The following is a 15,849-nucleotide window of genomic DNA, read 5'->3' as shown; positions in this document are numbered from 1 at the left end:
CAGCAAAACCAGAAGCTTTGTTGCTCTTAGTAATTAAAAAAATTTAATAATAATAACCACACATAAGCTGACTTAGGTTACTATGGGCATACTCACTGACTTTACTCCTCAAACTTTAAATTCCTGTTATTATCCCTGAGATCCCACTCTATTAAAGGTTATTAATTGGAATGACAACCAACTCTATAAGAAATCACTGTAAAAAACCTAGAGTCATCATTCTAAAAATAAATCTTGGATTGAACTGCACTAAGCAGTCCTTCATTGTTTTAAAAGTGGAACTTTAATAATTTTTGTTGGATTTTATGAAGTTTTTAAATAGAGCAAACTGCTGCAACAGGAGCAGTTGATTCCTCATGGGAAAAAATCTTATAAAATTACTGTCTCCCAAAATTAAGTTCTGACACTCAATGATAGTTGGATATATTGGCCACGTAAAGTAAATGGAGATAATCCAAACCCAGATGCCCTGAAGAGGTTGCACAATTTCCCCAATCACAAACCGCTCAAATGCAGTAACGGGCAGATGCTCCTCAGTAATTAGAGTTGTGTAACTTTTCTTTACAATTCAGAAGTAACTGTGGGTAAATGTCTGAATTCAGGCTCTTGGCAGGTGTCATTGTGAAACTCCAGGTTGTGTCATCACTGCAGATGAGCCAGGATTTTAGAAATACCCAGCCCAGTATTTTAAGAAATGTCACCTCCTAAATCTTCTCTGTATAAACAGAGAAGCCTGAGAGTATCATGGAAAAAAATAGGGGACTGCTAAATATGATGGCAGAGCAGTGGTGAGACTTTGGAGAGCCTTCAGATGCTAAAGATGCAGATAGGCACCTTATGGGATTTTCCAAAATTCCTAAGCGGGTAAGGCGCTTACACCATGCTTAGGCACTTTGAAAATCCTGCTAAGGACATATCTGCATCTTTAGGGATCTAAATCTCACCCTACATGTCCAGTTCCTCTCATTCTTTGCTTTAAATCGTGTCACTGTGACACGCAGCACGTTTGGCTCTGAGCTCAGGAAAGGGGGAAAGGAGGGTGGATTAGGTCTGAGAGGATTTAGAGAGGAAATCACTGCACACTACTGGGGTAGAGATGGAAATATATCTTGTTCCAGCACTTCTCTTTATTACATAAGCCCCACACGTTGTACAAGTGATCTTTTGTACATTCCATGTTTCATCTTTTTTTTTATTTTTTAACGCAGTAAAATGACAAGAAAGAAAAAGAGCTCAGTGTTCTCAGAAAAAACTGAATATCAGCAAACAACACTCATGAAGCCAAGTAAAATAACACTGTAATTCCAGATCATGTTAACATTGTCTATTTACTTATTGACATCAACAGCAAAGCCTTGATTATGTTTTATAACTACATGGCCTCGAAATATAACACATATTACCAGTATTACAATGCATTTGAAATTAAGACTTAAGAACTTTTTCAAAGTTCTTTATAGAACTCTCTTATTTCTAAGCTGATCTTTTCAGCCTGTTTGCATTCTGGCCAAATGTAAATAACATTGCAAGTAAATTCTACTAAGATTTTAGAAAAAAATCCCATTTTTTAAAGTAGAAAGGAAAAAAAAAAAAAACAACTCACAACCAGAAAATGGTTAACATGAAATAATCTGAGATCGTTTTCCACTTACATCATAAATTTCTATATTTCATAGAAATGGTTTTTTGCTATGTTTAATGGGTTAACATTGCTTAATGTCTTAATCCCTTGAATCACAGGATTTAGGACAGATATTCAGAATTGTTTTTATTAACTACCACTACACTATGTATTTAAACACTAAGTAGCTGCTTAACTTGTTGGAAGTTTCCTGAACTGACAGAAATATTTATAGAAGAAACAGACATCACAACACTCATCACAGTTTGTTTTCATACACAAACACAACTTTGGCTCTGCATTTTTAGAACAAACTCCATTTAGCTTTGCAGACTATTGGCAATGACAGAGAATCTCTGTTTCAGCTTCTCCCTTTTCTGCTTTAAGTGCTTTTCAATGGCCCTGGCTTCTTTTAGGATCTCATCGAGTTCCTGGACATAGGAAGAATCCAATGCTATTCCTGCACTAAAGTGAAGAAATCTGTGGTTAAAATCAATGCTAATGTCATTAACTTTCTCACTACTTTTATTTTTTTCTTAAAAATGGGTCGTGTATCAATACCCAGATTCTGACCAAATTAATCCTCTGTTGTAATAAAAACCACCATTTTTCTTTCAAGATCTGCTTGACAGTTTTCAGTGTTAATTTCCCTAAACTGCAGCCACCCATCCATCTTATCTAGAGAATTTTAAAATTGCTGTGCAAATAGCACAAAGTTAACTTGCCTTATAGTGTCAGCATATTTTGATAGCAAATTATTAATTTCTTTGCTGATCTCTGTTAAGAGAGAAAAAGATAATTTTATTTAAACATTTGGGTGAATCTCAAGATGAAATTAGGTCATTCCATACTTACTTCCAGTGTATTTACTACATCACCATTTACAACCTTTTCCAGTGGTTCAGTCTTGAAAAGGGACTGCGAGTCCTCAGAAGGAGCCAAATCTGTTTTGTCGGAAAATGAAGGATTTTCTGAAGCTTCATTCTAACAACAGAGCACATTAGGAAAAATACAGTTCTGGGATTTAAAACAAGCTTTGCACAGAGTTTAGCTGAGAGAAAGAAAAGGTTTAAAAAGACCTTGAGGATGTTTTTGGAGAAAATGCAAGTGGGTTCACAGTATCATGAGCATCTTGGGGGGTGGGTGGAAGTACCAGACTGAGATCTCTCTATATACACACATTTATATATATATATACACATATTTATATCTATATACTGATATATGTAGTATATATAGTGCAGTAAAAGCTGGTGCACTTCAGAATCTCGCTCTCAAGAAGTTCTACATAAATATACCCCAGTGCTTACCCAGTTTTGGTGGGCTTGAAGCCCTCATAGAAACTGTGGTTTCCCCACACTGAAAAAATCATTTCTGCTCCCCTAAACTTCCCTAAAGTGCCGTGGATCTCTGTTCCTTCAGTCCAGAGGAGGACATGGGATGGGGGGTTCCTCCCTCACACAGCACCGCTCACCTCCATCTTTTTGCTTTTATTTCTATTTTTATCTGCTTTTTGCGAGTTGCTCGCCATGGCTGCCTCACGAAAAGCACGAGGTGTTTGCTGAGAGGTCACGCTGGAAGAATGTTTAAATAAAAACCTGTAAAACCTGCGGCTGGCTCCTCTGCAAGGGCGCTCCTCTCACGGGGGAGGCAGCGCCTCAAAGGGCTGGAGACGGCGGGGGAATGCCGGGGAGTCCCGGGCCGGCCTAAATTCGATATCCAAGGGGATTTAATTCGATATCCGAGGGAATTAAATTCGATACCCGACGGGATTTAAACCTTTCTGATCCCCCCGGAGCCTGAAGGCACCGAGGCGCCCAGGATGCCCCGGCCCCACCGCTTCCCCTTCAGGCAGGCGGGCAATGGCCTTAAGGGGCCGCGACTGCGGCGACAAGGGAAGGGGGACAAAGGACGAGAAACAAGGGACACAAGGGACAAGAAAGGACACAAGGGACAGGAAAAAAGGGACACAAGGGACACTCGTTCCCCTCAGGGCTGGCAGCACCCCGGTGCCACCCTCGGTGGCAGCGGCAGGAGCGGCCCGAGGCGCGCCCTGAGGGCCCAAGGAGCGGCTCCGGCCCGGGCTGGGATTAAATAAATCAAATTCGATTAATTAAAGCTTTGAAAATTCCTCAAATTTCCCGTCAAATTTCACCTTCTAAACGAAATCCTTGGAATGCGTCTCATGCGCGATGGATCTGCCTCAAAAAACGAGCCACAAATGAGCACAGTTGGAGCGGCCAGGCACTAAAATGAGTAAAGACTCTAAAATGAGTTACAGCACTAAGATGAGTAACAGCACAAAATTAGTAAAAACTAAAACGCATAAAAACACTAAAATGAGTAACATTAAAACGATTAACACCACCACAACACAGGGCTGCCAAGACCATATTTTCTCTCTCTCGCTAATAAGTGGGGAATAAAATTGTAAATTTCCCTAGGCTGTGTTTCACTGCTGTAAGTGAACCAAGTCTTTGTTCATTGCAAGATGGGAATTTATGATTATGTTATGCTATGTTAGGTGTCTCAATTATGATATATTAAAGTTATGGCATGTAAGATTATGTGAACTTTGCCTCTGACTTAGGTGTTTTTTCCTTTTTTTTCTCTTTTCTTCCTTTTTCTATTTTCTCTTTTGAAGACAAGAAAGGACCTGAATCTCACACACATCATCCACAGAGGAAATTAAAATATCAGCATGAGAAATCAAACTCCTGAAGGAAAAAGAACTAAATATTTCCTCATACTAGAAACAACTTTTAATAAGTGGCCATAGCCCACTTCATTTAATTATCAGATATCTCATATATAATTATGTTATAAGCATTATTATCAAAACATTAACAAACAGATATGATAGAACATGTTAGGAAAATATTCTTAAGATGTTCACTTAATTGTGTCATGGTAATAGCTTTTATTAACAGACCACCTGGAGTAAAACAAATTAAACATTTGAATTTTCATTTCCATTTTCTTATGGATATAATAGTCTAGGAATAAAACTAGGACTAAAAATAGCATTAAAACATTTAAAAGAAAATTATCTAAGAGGAGAGAGTTCACTCTTACTGGAGTTCCAGTTCCTTTAAAACTGGAGCAAAATGATCAAAACCATTACTCTAAAAGTAGTTGCAGTTCCTCTAAGATTGGAGATATTAATATCCAGGAGAAATGAAAAGTCTAAACTGTACCACAGAAGCCATTGTATGAGTTAGATCTGGTCCTGAAAAATGCGAATATGTGCACAAAGGATAAGGAAAAGCCTTTTATTCAATGTGTTCAGTGAACTAATTGAATTTTAAGGCTCTCAAAGGCTGACATGAAAGACCAAGTCCTTCTGATAGCTTTGTATGGAATATCAATTGGCCAAAAATATCAGTGCCAACAGCTAATACAAAATAAAGAATTATCTGAATGTATATTTAAACTTCAATGATGAATTAGCAGTACAGCATTAATTTTTGAAAAATGGTTTTGGCTAAACCAGCCAAAATCCAGGTTTATTAGTAAAAGAGGCAGTTTTTTTTATCTTTACCACTTCAAATAAAGTTGAAAGCTGTGTTTTTAACCTCAAAACCACCTCCTCATGTTTATCATACAGATATTAAAGCATCCCTGTGATCTTTGGTTTTTTTTGGTGTTTTTTTTTTTGCCTCCAGGACCAGTAAAAGGCATGTGAGCAGCTGAGAGAATGCCCTGAGAACTTGGGTTTGGGTTTGATGTGGAGATTTTGTGGGGGTGTTTTTATAATCCTCACAAGCTAGGGCTCTTCAGTTTACCCCCCAAGCTGCAGGGCTGAGTACCCTAAATTGTGACCAGCCCCAGAAACAGCAAATCCAGGCATGGAGATGTAAAAACTGGGGGCACCGTATGCTGCTCGTATCCCCAGTTCTCTGTTTAGCCCAGAAATAAGTTTTGCACCTTTAGGGCTGGTTCTGAGAGTGAAGGGGGGAGAGAAGAAGTGCAGAGTTTATTTTCAGAATTGGCGCTTCTCCACATTCCGGCTCCTGGACTGTGTTGTCTGCAGCATGGACAGACAGCAGGACAGAGCTCTCCTTTGCTTTTAGTTAGTTTTTTAGCTAGCTGAGGAAGAGGAATTCCATGGAATGTGGTTTTTCTTTTTCTTCAGAACTATTTAAACCTGCTCTGGACTGAACACCCAGAAGAGCACCTATAGCCCACCAGGCTGGGCCTGGGCCGCGGCATTTCCAGCACTGGGGGGACCGATAAGAGACTGATAAGAGACTGATAAGACACTGATAAGAGACTGATAAGAGACTGATAAGAGACTGATAAGACACTGAGTGAGCCAAGCTACAGCCCACAGAGAGACTTCCTGAGTTTGTCATCTCTTTTGGAGCAGCAAGTTTTATTGTTTAATATTGTTCATTTTATGTGCTAGCGAATGCTTTGCCTGTTAAATAAACAGGTTTTTTTCCACTTTTCTCCAAATAAATATTTTTTTTTCCAAACCAATTGGAAGAAAGGCCACTTAAATTTGCTTTGTAGAGAAAACCCCTTTAGAGGTTTTCTCCCAAATTTCCCAAAATCCCAAGACACTGAGAAATAATTCGTTCCCAAGCTGGCTGCCCGGGTTTTTAGGGCCTGTCCCATGGCTGCAGTTGCAGCGTTCCTCCCCAAAGGCAGCGGGATGCGGACGGGGCGTTCTCCCCGTCCGTGAACTCCTCCCATGCAGCCGCTCCTGCACTCGGGGCTGCTGCCTCGGGAGATTTCCCCGCCCAGGCCGGCATTCCTGATTCCATCCCACAGCGGCTTTTCCGACAGGCAGGGAGCCGGCGAGGCACACAGAATGATGGAGCAACAGGACGAGCCCGCTGACATCAGCGCGACATCGAGCGAGCGGCACAAAGCCACCCTCGGAGCCCCAGATTTGCATAAGGCGCTGGCTCCTGCAGCGAGGAGGGGAAATGTCGTGCGAGAAATGCGGACGTAGGCACAGACCTTGGGAAAACGTCCCGATTTCGGCCGCCTCAGCCGCTATAAAACCCCTCCCGGCAGCGCTCCGGCAGCGCCGGCTTCCCTCCGGCTGGGGCATCCCCGGCGGCGGCGGGCACCGCTCCGCTCCTGAGCCGGCAGCTGCGCTTCGGCCGGCTCCCATCGCCCGGCTGCAGCTCCCCAGGGGACAGGAAGGGCCACCGAGGAGCCAGAAGGGGCCACCGGGAGCCAGAAAGGGCCACCAGGAGCCAGAAAGGGCCACCGGGAGCCAGAAAGGGCCACCGGGAGCCAGAAAGGGCAACCGGGAGCCAGAAAAGATCACTGGGAGCCAGAAGGGACCACCGAGAGCCAGAAAGGACCACCGAGAGCCAGAAAGGGCCACCGGGAGCCAGAAGGGGCCACCGAGAGCCAGAAAGGGCCACCGGGAGCCAGAAAAGATCACTGAGAGCCAGAAAGGATCATCGGGAGCCAGAAAAGATCACTGAGAGCCAGAAAGGATCATCCGGAGCCAGAAAGGATCACTGAGAGCCAGAAAGGATCACCGAGAGCCAGAAAGGATCACCGGGAGCCAGAAAGGATCATCAGGAGCCAGAAAGGATCACTGAGAGCCAGAAAGGATCACCGAGAGCCAGAAAGGATCATCCGGAGCCAGAAAGGATCATCGGGAGCCAGAAAGGATCACCGAGAGCCAGAAAGGATCATCAGGAGCCAGAAAGGATCACCGAGAGCCAGAAAGGATCATCCGGAGCCAGAAAGGATCATCAGGAGCCAGAAAGGATCACCGAGAGCCAGAAAGGACCAGCGGGAGCCAGAAAGGACCACCGGGAGCCACCTCTGCTCCCGCCCCGCATCCCTGCGGCTTCCCGGGGTGAGTCATTCCACGACCGAGTCAGGAACTCCTTTGAGCTCCTGCTGCTCCTTTCAAAGGGCAAAAGGTCTAAAAACAGTCCTCGGTGAAAGGTCTAAATAACCATCTTTTATTACTCAGGGTTGGGTTTTATGATCCTGGAGGTCTTTTCCGACGTTTTTGATTCTGTGATCAAGGGAAGAAGCGCAGTCGTTTTGTTTGACCCATTAAACCAAGGGCCACTTTTTCCTTTAGTCCTCTGCCTGGGCTTGTCCCTGGGTTTTAGAATAACAGAGGATTTTGAGGTTAATGTGCTAAGAATGAGACATGCTCGGTTGGGTGCTGTGGAATCTCGTTTCCAAGGTGTGAATGTGCATGTTTGCAAACAAAGATGCTGCTGGGAGCCTGCTGTCCCTTCTGCACAGCTGCAACTACATAAAAACCATATGAAATACAAAGAGATAAAAATCACTCTCAAATACATTAATTAAAGTGCTTTGCTACAGGGACAAAGAAAACCACAGTGATTCCCACCCTAACCGCTCTGGGTGTGGATGTTTACTTATGTTTATATTGCTCACTCTTTGTATAAAAGGTCATTTTCATCTGGTGAGAAAGCTTTGGAGTGAGCTGGCTATTTTGACTGCACAATCAAATCCCCGGGCAAGAGCCAGATCTCCCCATTGTTCACCTGGTTTTAAGACATTTATTATCTTTAGTGCAAGGGATGGCCTTCCTAGGGGCAGTCAGAAATGGGTTCTAACTTTGGGGTATTTTGGAAGCTCATGCTTTTTTAGGGGGAAGCTGGTAAGATCAGTGTGTGCAGACCTAGCTTTTATCCCTCTCCGGGGTAAGAAGCATCGAGGTTAACTCTGATTCCTCTCCCTGTGCTGTGGGCAGGGTGAAGATGAGTGCTAAAGAGGTCCTGATGCATGCAGTAGAACTTGGAAAAAATTTCTGCCTCTACTTTGAAGGTAATTAGAGCATTTAATAACCTTTTCTGTTTGAATACTGATTTAACACAATTCCTTTGTCAGTCTGATTTCACCCAATTTCCCCCATAAGCTTCAGTTTAAAGTGTTGCTAGCCAAGTAGCTGAGTCAGGGGAATAGTTGTTGCTTTTACAAAAAAACCCTGGGAAAGGACACTCGAAGTGTTGGAATACTGGGGCGTGGACCTGGAGCGAGTAATTTCCTATCTTGAGGAAAATAGCCAGTTAGGAAACAGTTTCTTCTTTAAAAGCAATTTGTAATGAGTTCTTCTTGCCCTTTCGCTCACTTGAAGGCACTGACAAAACCAAAAATTTGCATGCAATTATTCCTCACTTTTAGGCTTACGGTGACATCCTCACCCTTAAATAACCCTAAAAAAGCATTTTGCATTCCTCTGGTTTGGTGGTGACTCAGTTCTCAAATGTCTGCGTTTTCATTTGTTTTGCTGACAGACAAATCCTGTCTGTAGTGAGCAGCTCAGCCTTGGTGGCACTGGCTGTGGGAACGTGTAGGTGGCTGCCTGGGCACAAAGTGACTTCTGTGGGGGCAGAGCTTAATGTTGTTTTTCTTTCCTTTCTTTGCACTGCTCACTTGGAACCAAGACGACGATGGTAAGCTGAGAACTCGTCTTTTATGATTTTGTTGCTCATTTCATACCTACTAATCCAGAGAGGGCAAGTTTCACACTGAGAGTGGCTGCAAAAAACACAGAGCTACAGCTCATTACTTGTGATGCTGATGTTGCTTTAATTCCTCTCAAGACACAGGGTGGTGGCTTCCCTGGCAGCCACCTTTCAATGCACTTTAATCGCTGGGCAAAAGAGAACTGTTGTTTCTGAATTCTCATTAACAAAGACAGCAGCTTTTCTTAAAAATAAAATATCTATAAATAATTTTATATAAACAAATTTCTGTTATAAATAAATTCTGTTATAAATAAATAATTAATAAATATAAATACATTTCTGTTATAAATAAATTTCTGCTTATATAACTAAATTTCAGATTCTGCTTATATAACTAAATTCCAGATTCTGGAAATCTGCTTCAAGCAGAGGTGTAAAAGATGATGTGTGCGATGTCATTCTCTGAACCCTTTCACACGACACCCATAACGCCAGGATCAAGCTGGCAGCGAGCTGTCAAGATGTGAGGAGACAGCTAAAATATGCAGAATTTTGCTTGATTTTTCCTGCAGAGCTGGAGTGTGATGCCCTGTGCAAGGAAAAGGTTCTGCAGCGAGTGCTGAGGAACGTGAACAGCCAGCTGCTGGTGGTGCGCCCCGACCTCAACGTGGCAGCCTTTGAGGATGTGACAGACCAGGAGATGCAATCTGGTAATTCCCAAACCAGCAGAAACCATCCCCACTGCTCTGCTGCTTCATCCTGGAGGTGGTTTTGTTCTCTGTGATCATCCGCTCAATGATGGGACTGAGAGCAATGGCTTAAAGCTTCATTTGCAAGAAGAAAGCTGAGAGTGAAATTTTGTGTCTTGGGCATTGGTGATGGATGAGGTTTCTGGGTTAGACCGAAGCCTGCAGGACGTCACATGCAGAAAAAGGGCTGTTAAGATTTTTGCTTGATTCTGATCACAAAATTCTTAATTCCTCCCTTTTTCTTAAGCTGGATTACCAAAAATCACTTTAGAATTCAAACAATTTATTGGCACTAAAAGGTCTTATTTTCTTCTAATAATATTAGCTATAAACTTAATAATAATATTAGCTAATAATATAGCTAATATTATTAATAATACATATTAATAATATTAGCTATAAACTGTTCTGGCTTTGACTTCTTGGGGTTCTTCAGCAATTTATTTACACCTCTATTTATTGCCCGTATTTCTTTCTGGATCACGTGTATCCAGCCATGCTCTGATTTACAGATAGCCAGTTCCACATGCCAGTCTCAGTTCCTGCATGCCCATAAAAGGGTCTGACCCTGCCTGGTGACCTTGGTGGACCCTGGTTGTTGCCTGATTGCATAAAGCACAACCAGAAGCCATAAAAATTCAAGTCCTGGCTCTTCTGTCAGGGAAAATACCCTGGTGAGCCAGCCAGAGCTGCCAGGGGAATGGTAAAGCATCACTGGATGCAGTTGCTGGAGCTGCCTTGGGGCAGGTTATCAACAATAACCCATTTACTTCCAGGCAAAGGGATGCATTTCAGCATTCACTGCTACAAAACCACCACGCCCTCAGCTGGGCTGCCCGTGGCCTTCAGTGTCCAAGTGGAAAACAAGAGTTATTACATGTGCTGTGAGAGGGAATGTGGGAAAATGATCGTCAGGTTCAAGGTAAGGATCTGCTTCCCTCTCCTCATCTGTACCAACCCAACAGGCAGAATTAACAGCTCAGAGCTGGAATAAAACTGCTCAGGGCTCGTGCTGGGATTGATTAACCTGCTCCATTTCTCCTTCCTCAGGAAGGAGAAGTTCCCAAAGAAATTCCTGGTGAAAGCAACATCATCTTTTTCAAAAAGACATTTACATCTTGCTGCTCCCAAGCATTTAAGTTTGAATACTCCATGGAACAAGGAATGTTCTTGGCCTTTGAGGAAGAAGGCTACTTGAGAAAATTAATCCTTAAGAAACTGTCAGAAGATGAAGTGGATGAAACCATGAAGATGAGTTTATGTAAGTTCGGTCAGAATGAAAATCACAACCTATGAGGAACACTTCAGCAGTTTTAAAATACAGTTCGGTTTTTTTTTTCTACACAAGAAACTTTAGTCCTTTATCCTAAACAAGTCAGTTTTATGTTTTAACTACTGTCAGTACTCATTAAAAAAAAATAAATGCAAGTTTTTGGCAAAAGGTCAAGCATGTTTTCCAGTCAGACAGATGAGAGCTACACTCTGAAGAAACAAGAATGTCCATAATGTCAATATAGTCCTGTAGAATTTGATCCCTAAAATCTTTAATGCCTAAATCCCTAAAATCTTTAACATCAACCCAACAGCTTTTGCATTAGCTTTGGACTTCTACATTGCCAAACCTCTCAGATAATGAATTTCTCACCCAAGCAGCCTAAACACCACATCCAGCTGCATCCTGTGTGAGGAAACCTCAGATGAACTTTCCATGAGACCCCCAGCTTGCCCAGAGGGACTTCCCCATGACTCACCATCTGTCTGCTCCTCCTCCTGGCCCTAATGTAACACGTGCTGGCATTTACACCAGCCCACAGCTCCATTCTGGCCACAACACCATCAAAACTTTGGCCAGCTACCTGCTTTTGCTAATAAATAAAATTTCCAATCCACATTAAAAAGGAAAAAAAACCTCAGAGTCTTGTAGAATCCAAGCAGTGACTTGGTTGTTCTGTTCATTGCAGAGTCACTGATGGTAACACAAATTCTCTTCCTCTCACTATTAATAGTGCCACAGAAGTACCATGAGAGTGTGGAAAGAGTTTTCCACTCCTTGGCAATGTGAAAGTCAGACAGGATGAAGCAAAAGTTAGAAACCACAATCTCAGTTCCCCCCTAAAAAATCCCTTAAAGAACAGAACATTCCCTCAGCCTCCTCTTCGTTGTCTTTTCTGTCACACAGGACAACACAGACCAGAGTATTTAGAAAATAAACCTCAAAAAAGTGTTGTAGATGAACATAAAAACCTTGAAAGTCAAATGTTCCTAAAGTCAATCTGCAAAAGTATTTTTATTCTTGCTGTGTTTTCTAAGGGGCATTAATTATCCTTGTGTTCAGTCTAAGTCACCTCTAAGTATTAATTCATACAAATATTCTTCATTTTATGAAGTAAGGCAGAGCAGACCTATCAACAGAGAAAACATTTTAGGCAACCCAAAGCAGTAAAAATGGTTCAGAAGCACACAGGAAATTTCTGTAAATTCTTTATTGCATGGATTCTGAAAAAAAGTATTCCCTTTTCTACATCAGCTCATCAGCTCCCAGGGTCCCAAGTGTTACAGGGTCTGCCTTACACACTGATGTCAGAAGAAGGAGTTCAGTTTTCCGCAAGCCAAGCTTGTTTTACAGAACAGGAAACCAACCAACAGTTAGAAAAACACTCAATAAAGCTGGTATTACAAGGAGAGCTCCCTTTAGCTATGCAAATCTGCCACTGATGTAATTCATCCATCCATCCATCCATCCCAATTTATTTACAGTGCAGCTTGAATCCACTCATCTCACTGGACATCTTCCAGTTAAATCTGAATTTAAACCTCTTTTTTCTCTATATATCCTAAACTAGCTCTGAGCCCCCTGCAGGCTCTCTGGGGACCCTTGGCTGCTCCTTTGTGGTGCAGGATGTTGCTCACAAGCTGATGAAGCAGAGGCAGCAGAGGACAATCGTGTGTGTCAGGGCTGGGGCTCCTCACAGGCTCCAGAGCATGGCCACAGCCTTGCAGATGCCCACGTCGTGGTAGTTGAAGTGGCAGAGGCCAGCGAAGGTCAGGGCAGACAGGACGTACAGCCCCGTGTTGGCCACTTTAATGGGGACATCTCCGTGCACATAATCAGTGATTACCTGGCCCAGACCCCTGAACGAGAGAGAAAAGCTCAAATCAGCAAAGTTCACTCACTAAAAGCCATCCTCTTTGTGTCCCCCGTTCTGCCAACTGGCTTTTTTTACCCCTGCTGCCATCAGCCTTTCCTGAAGAATGCTCAGCTCCCACACAGAAAGAGGAAAAATCTATTTCCAAAACAAACCAAAACATTCCAGATTCCATTGAAAATACACAGATTGGCTCAGAGTTTTCTTGAGGAAAACAAGGGCTGACCACAGCTCTCCAAACAGAATCCTTGGATCTGCCTTCTTATCTGACTTCCAAGGACTGGAAAAGAGGAAAAGCAAGGAAATATCTGGGACCAGCCATTGTCACAAAGACACAGAAGACTCCTGGGTATGCCTTTAGATTAAAAGAGTGGCAACCAAAGAAATTAGTATATTTTTAGTTTTTTCTACATCTGGAAGTGAACTCCTGTCCAGATTTGAACTATCCAGCAACCTGAGACACGGGATGCTTGTTTTGGGAAAAAGCTCCCAGTCAGAGCAAGGAAAGTGCAAGAATCCCTGGCACAAATTCCTAAGGGCAAAGCTGAAGTTCAAGAAAACCTGGCACTCCCAAAGTACCACAAAAATCTGCTTTATCCTTGTGACAAGGAACTCCCAAACCAGGATCACCTCAGGAAGGTGGGTGCTGCCAGCCTGGCCAACCACGTAGCTGGATCCACTCCTAATTAGTCCTGTCCCTGCTCTCATCAAGGATCACAGCAGAACTCCACTGAGCAAGCATCCATCCAGGAATAAAGGAAATAATCACCCATGTCTCCTTAGTGGAATATTTGCTGTGAGTTCTTTATTATGCAGAACCACTGAGATGGATGAGATGACCATCTCATCACCACTGAGATGTACAAAGCCAGTGCACGGAGCTTTAGAGGCAGAATATTTGTGTATTTTTTTATACAGATCTGTCCTATTTCTGTTTCCTTCTGTTCACACAACACTGGTTCTTCTACAGGCTAAAAACATCCAGGATTCTACACCTCCAGGGGCAAGGAAGTGCTCTTAAGGTTAAGATTTTATGGATTCTTTTTCTGAGTGAGAGGACAGTGTGAGAAAGGAAGACCAAAGTACAACCACTCCTGCCACCGAACGTGGAAACCAAGGACTTTTTCCAGCTGTTTTACCCTAGCCCAGGATGAGGTTTGGAGGCACCAAAGCTCCTTTGCTGTGAGCTGAGCCCTGCTGTGCTTACCAGTGGCCGTGCAGGGTGAGGGCTGCAGCCAGGGAATAGTCCACAGCTGGTCCAGGGCACAGGTAGGCTGCGGGGAGCAGCCCCAGCAGCAGCACACTGACAGCTCGCTCCCCTGTCCAGTGCAGAGATGCAGCCTTGGAACCGCCTGCAAGGGGAGACATTCTCAGGGAAAAGCCCCTCTGCCAAGGGCTCTGCAGCCCTTGGAGGGCTGGCTTGGATGGCTTTGACATCTGGAGAGTTTGCAAACCAAAACCCTGCTTGAGCAATGCTTGGCAACACAACGGGAGCATCAGCCCAGGCTGAAACCATCAAGAACTGACTCTGCGAAATTATCAATGCAACGCCCCAAAGTGCTCAACTAACACACAGATATCATCCACCTAAACCAAAATGCAAATGGTTTCCTTCGTTTTGGCACGGAGCAAAGAAATTTAGAAAGCGACAAGACAAGGAAAGCAAAGGATCTGAAGTTTGGACTTGGGCAAAGTGCAAACTGAAGTGCTATTGACTGGTAACAGTGCTGCTGAAGGGGAGGGTGCACACACTCCTCACAGCCTGAGGCACCACAACTGCACCATTATTTATCACAAATAACATCTCTGCACAATTACTGCCCTATCTAACAACGCTCAGCATTTCACAGCTTTTCCCTTAAACCAACGGGCATTTAGGATTATTTTTTCCTTTGCTGGTAACACCTATAACTGTACATCACCCAACAGGACACCAAGAAAACCACTGCACCGTATGTAAATATCTTCTGTTCTCTGTTACAGCTGCCACTTAAAATCTCCTAGAGTGGCCCCAAAAAATTATAGACTCAGCCTGGTTTGGGGATGGGAGGGACCTTAAAGCTCATCTTGTTCTTAGGTCCCTGCATGGCCATCAGGTACTACCTCTGTCACCTCTGTTGGTGCCTTGAAGGACCCAAAGGAGCCAAAATCTGGTCCTTTACAGCCCTTTCTTGACAGAATCACAGAATATTCAGAAGTTGGAATAGACCTGAAGGATCATCTAACATCCAGCCATGGGCAGGATGCCTTGAGCTAGACCTGGGTGCTCGGGTTTCGGCAGTTCCAGGGATGGGAAAAGGGGTCCTGATTCCGGGAAAACGAGACCCCCGCACACCAGCACGGACAGACAGACAGACAGACAGACAGACAGACACAGACAGGGCCGTACCGTGTCCCTGGCGGGGCGGGCCGTGGCTGTCGCGGGCCGGAGCGCAGCGGGCGGCGGCGGCACCGAGCGCGGCGGGGCGGCGGAGCAGGGCCGAGCCCAGCAGAGCTGCGGGGACAACGGGGGCGCGACGTGAGAACCCCGCACCCTCCGGGGACCCGGAGCCACCGGGGTCCCGCTCCCTCCGGGATCCCGCACCCTCGGAGTCCCGCACCCTCGGGGTCCCGCTCTCTCCGGGTCCCGCTCTCTCCGGGTCCCGCTCCCCGCCGGGTCCCGCTCTCTCCGGGCCCCGCTCTCTCCGGGTCCCGCACCCACCGGGTCCCGCTCTCTCCGGGTCCCGCTCTCTCCGGGTCCCGCTCTCTCCGGGCCCCGCACCCTCGGGGTCCCGCTCTCTCCGGGCCCCGCACCCTCGGGGTCCCGCTCCCCGCCGGGTCCCGCTCCCCGCCCCGCTGCCCCGGCCTCACTGACCCAGGGCGGCCCCGCGGGGCCGCGGCCGCAGCAGCGCCAGCGCCATGTCCGC

General features: G+C 44.6%; 3 protein-coding genes across 3 annotated transcripts in view; 1 reads left to right on the top strand and 2 right to left on the bottom strand.

Moving 5' to 3' along the window:
* Positions 1-12,479, top strand: part of IL18 (interleukin 18) — a 16,084-nt gene extending 3,605 nt beyond the window's left edge. Inside the window, exons 2-6 of the mRNA XM_066564567.1 lie at positions 8,331-8,404; positions 9,025-9,033; positions 9,621-9,758; positions 10,574-10,719; positions 10,848-12,479. Coding sequence (XP_066420664.1) covers positions 8,331-8,404; positions 9,025-9,033; positions 9,621-9,758; positions 10,574-10,719; positions 10,848-11,093 — 613 coding nt within the window. The 3' untranslated portion in view covers positions 11,094-12,479. The remainder of the gene's footprint in view (positions 1-8,330; positions 8,405-9,024; positions 9,034-9,620; positions 9,759-10,573; positions 10,720-10,847) is intronic.
* TEX12 (testis expressed 12) lies at positions 1,663-3,188 on the bottom strand. The gene is made up of 4 exons (XM_066564568.1): positions 3,096-3,188; positions 2,500-2,605; positions 2,347-2,398; positions 1,663-2,086 (listed from the first exon to the last, which is right to left on the bottom strand). The coding sequence occupies exons 1-4, from the start codon at positions 3,150-3,152 to the stop codon at positions 1,942-1,944; spliced, it is 360 nt and encodes a 119-aa protein (XP_066420665.1). The 5' UTR covers positions 3,153-3,188; the 3' UTR covers positions 1,663-1,941.
* On the bottom strand, positions 12,266-15,849 carry SDHD (succinate dehydrogenase complex subunit D). The gene is made up of 4 exons (XM_066564565.1): positions 15,798-15,849; positions 15,333-15,437; positions 14,151-14,295; positions 12,266-12,929 (listed from the first exon to the last, which is right to left on the bottom strand). Exons 1-4 carry the CDS (start codon positions 15,841-15,843, stop codon positions 12,764-12,766), a joined length of 462 nt encoding a protein of 153 aa, XP_066420662.1. The 5' UTR covers positions 15,844-15,849; the 3' UTR covers positions 12,266-12,763.

The sequence above is a fragment of the Molothrus aeneus genome, chromosome 22 (assembly GCF_037042795.1).
Source record: "Molothrus aeneus isolate 106 chromosome 22, BPBGC_Maene_1.0, whole genome shotgun sequence".
Lineage (NCBI taxonomy): Eukaryota > Metazoa > Chordata > Aves > Passeriformes > Icteridae > Molothrus > Molothrus aeneus.
The sequence above is the reverse complement of the archived record's forward strand: the minus strand, read 5'-3'. Positions and strand labels throughout refer to the sequence as shown.

Bases quoted from the DNA above. Each gene is read 5' to 3' on its own strand.
- TEX12 (XM_066564568.1), bottom strand. From the start codon at position 3,152: ATGGCGAGCAACTCGCAAAAAGCAGATAAAAATAGAAATAAAAGCAAA. The intron at 2,606-3,095 runs GTGAGCGGTGCT...CTCTGTTGTTAG, and splicing joins ATAAAAGCAAAAAGATGGAG to AATGAAGCTTCAGAAAATCC. The intron at 2,087-2,346 runs GCAAGTTAACTT...TCTTCACTTTAG, and splicing joins AAATATGCTGACACTATAAG to TGCAGGAATAGCATTGGATT.
- SDHD (XM_066564565.1), bottom strand. From the start codon at position 15,843: ATGGCGCTGGCGCTGCTGCGGCCGCGGCCCCGCGGGGCCGCCCTGG. The intron at 14,296-15,332 runs GTACGGCCCTGT...CTCCCCTTGCAG, and splicing joins CCCGCCCCGCCAGGGACACG to GCGGTTCCAAGGCTGCATCT. The intron at 12,930-14,150 runs GTAAGCACAGCA...TCTCTCGTTCAG, and splicing joins CTCACCCTGCACGGCCACTG to GGGTCTGGGCCAGGTAATCA.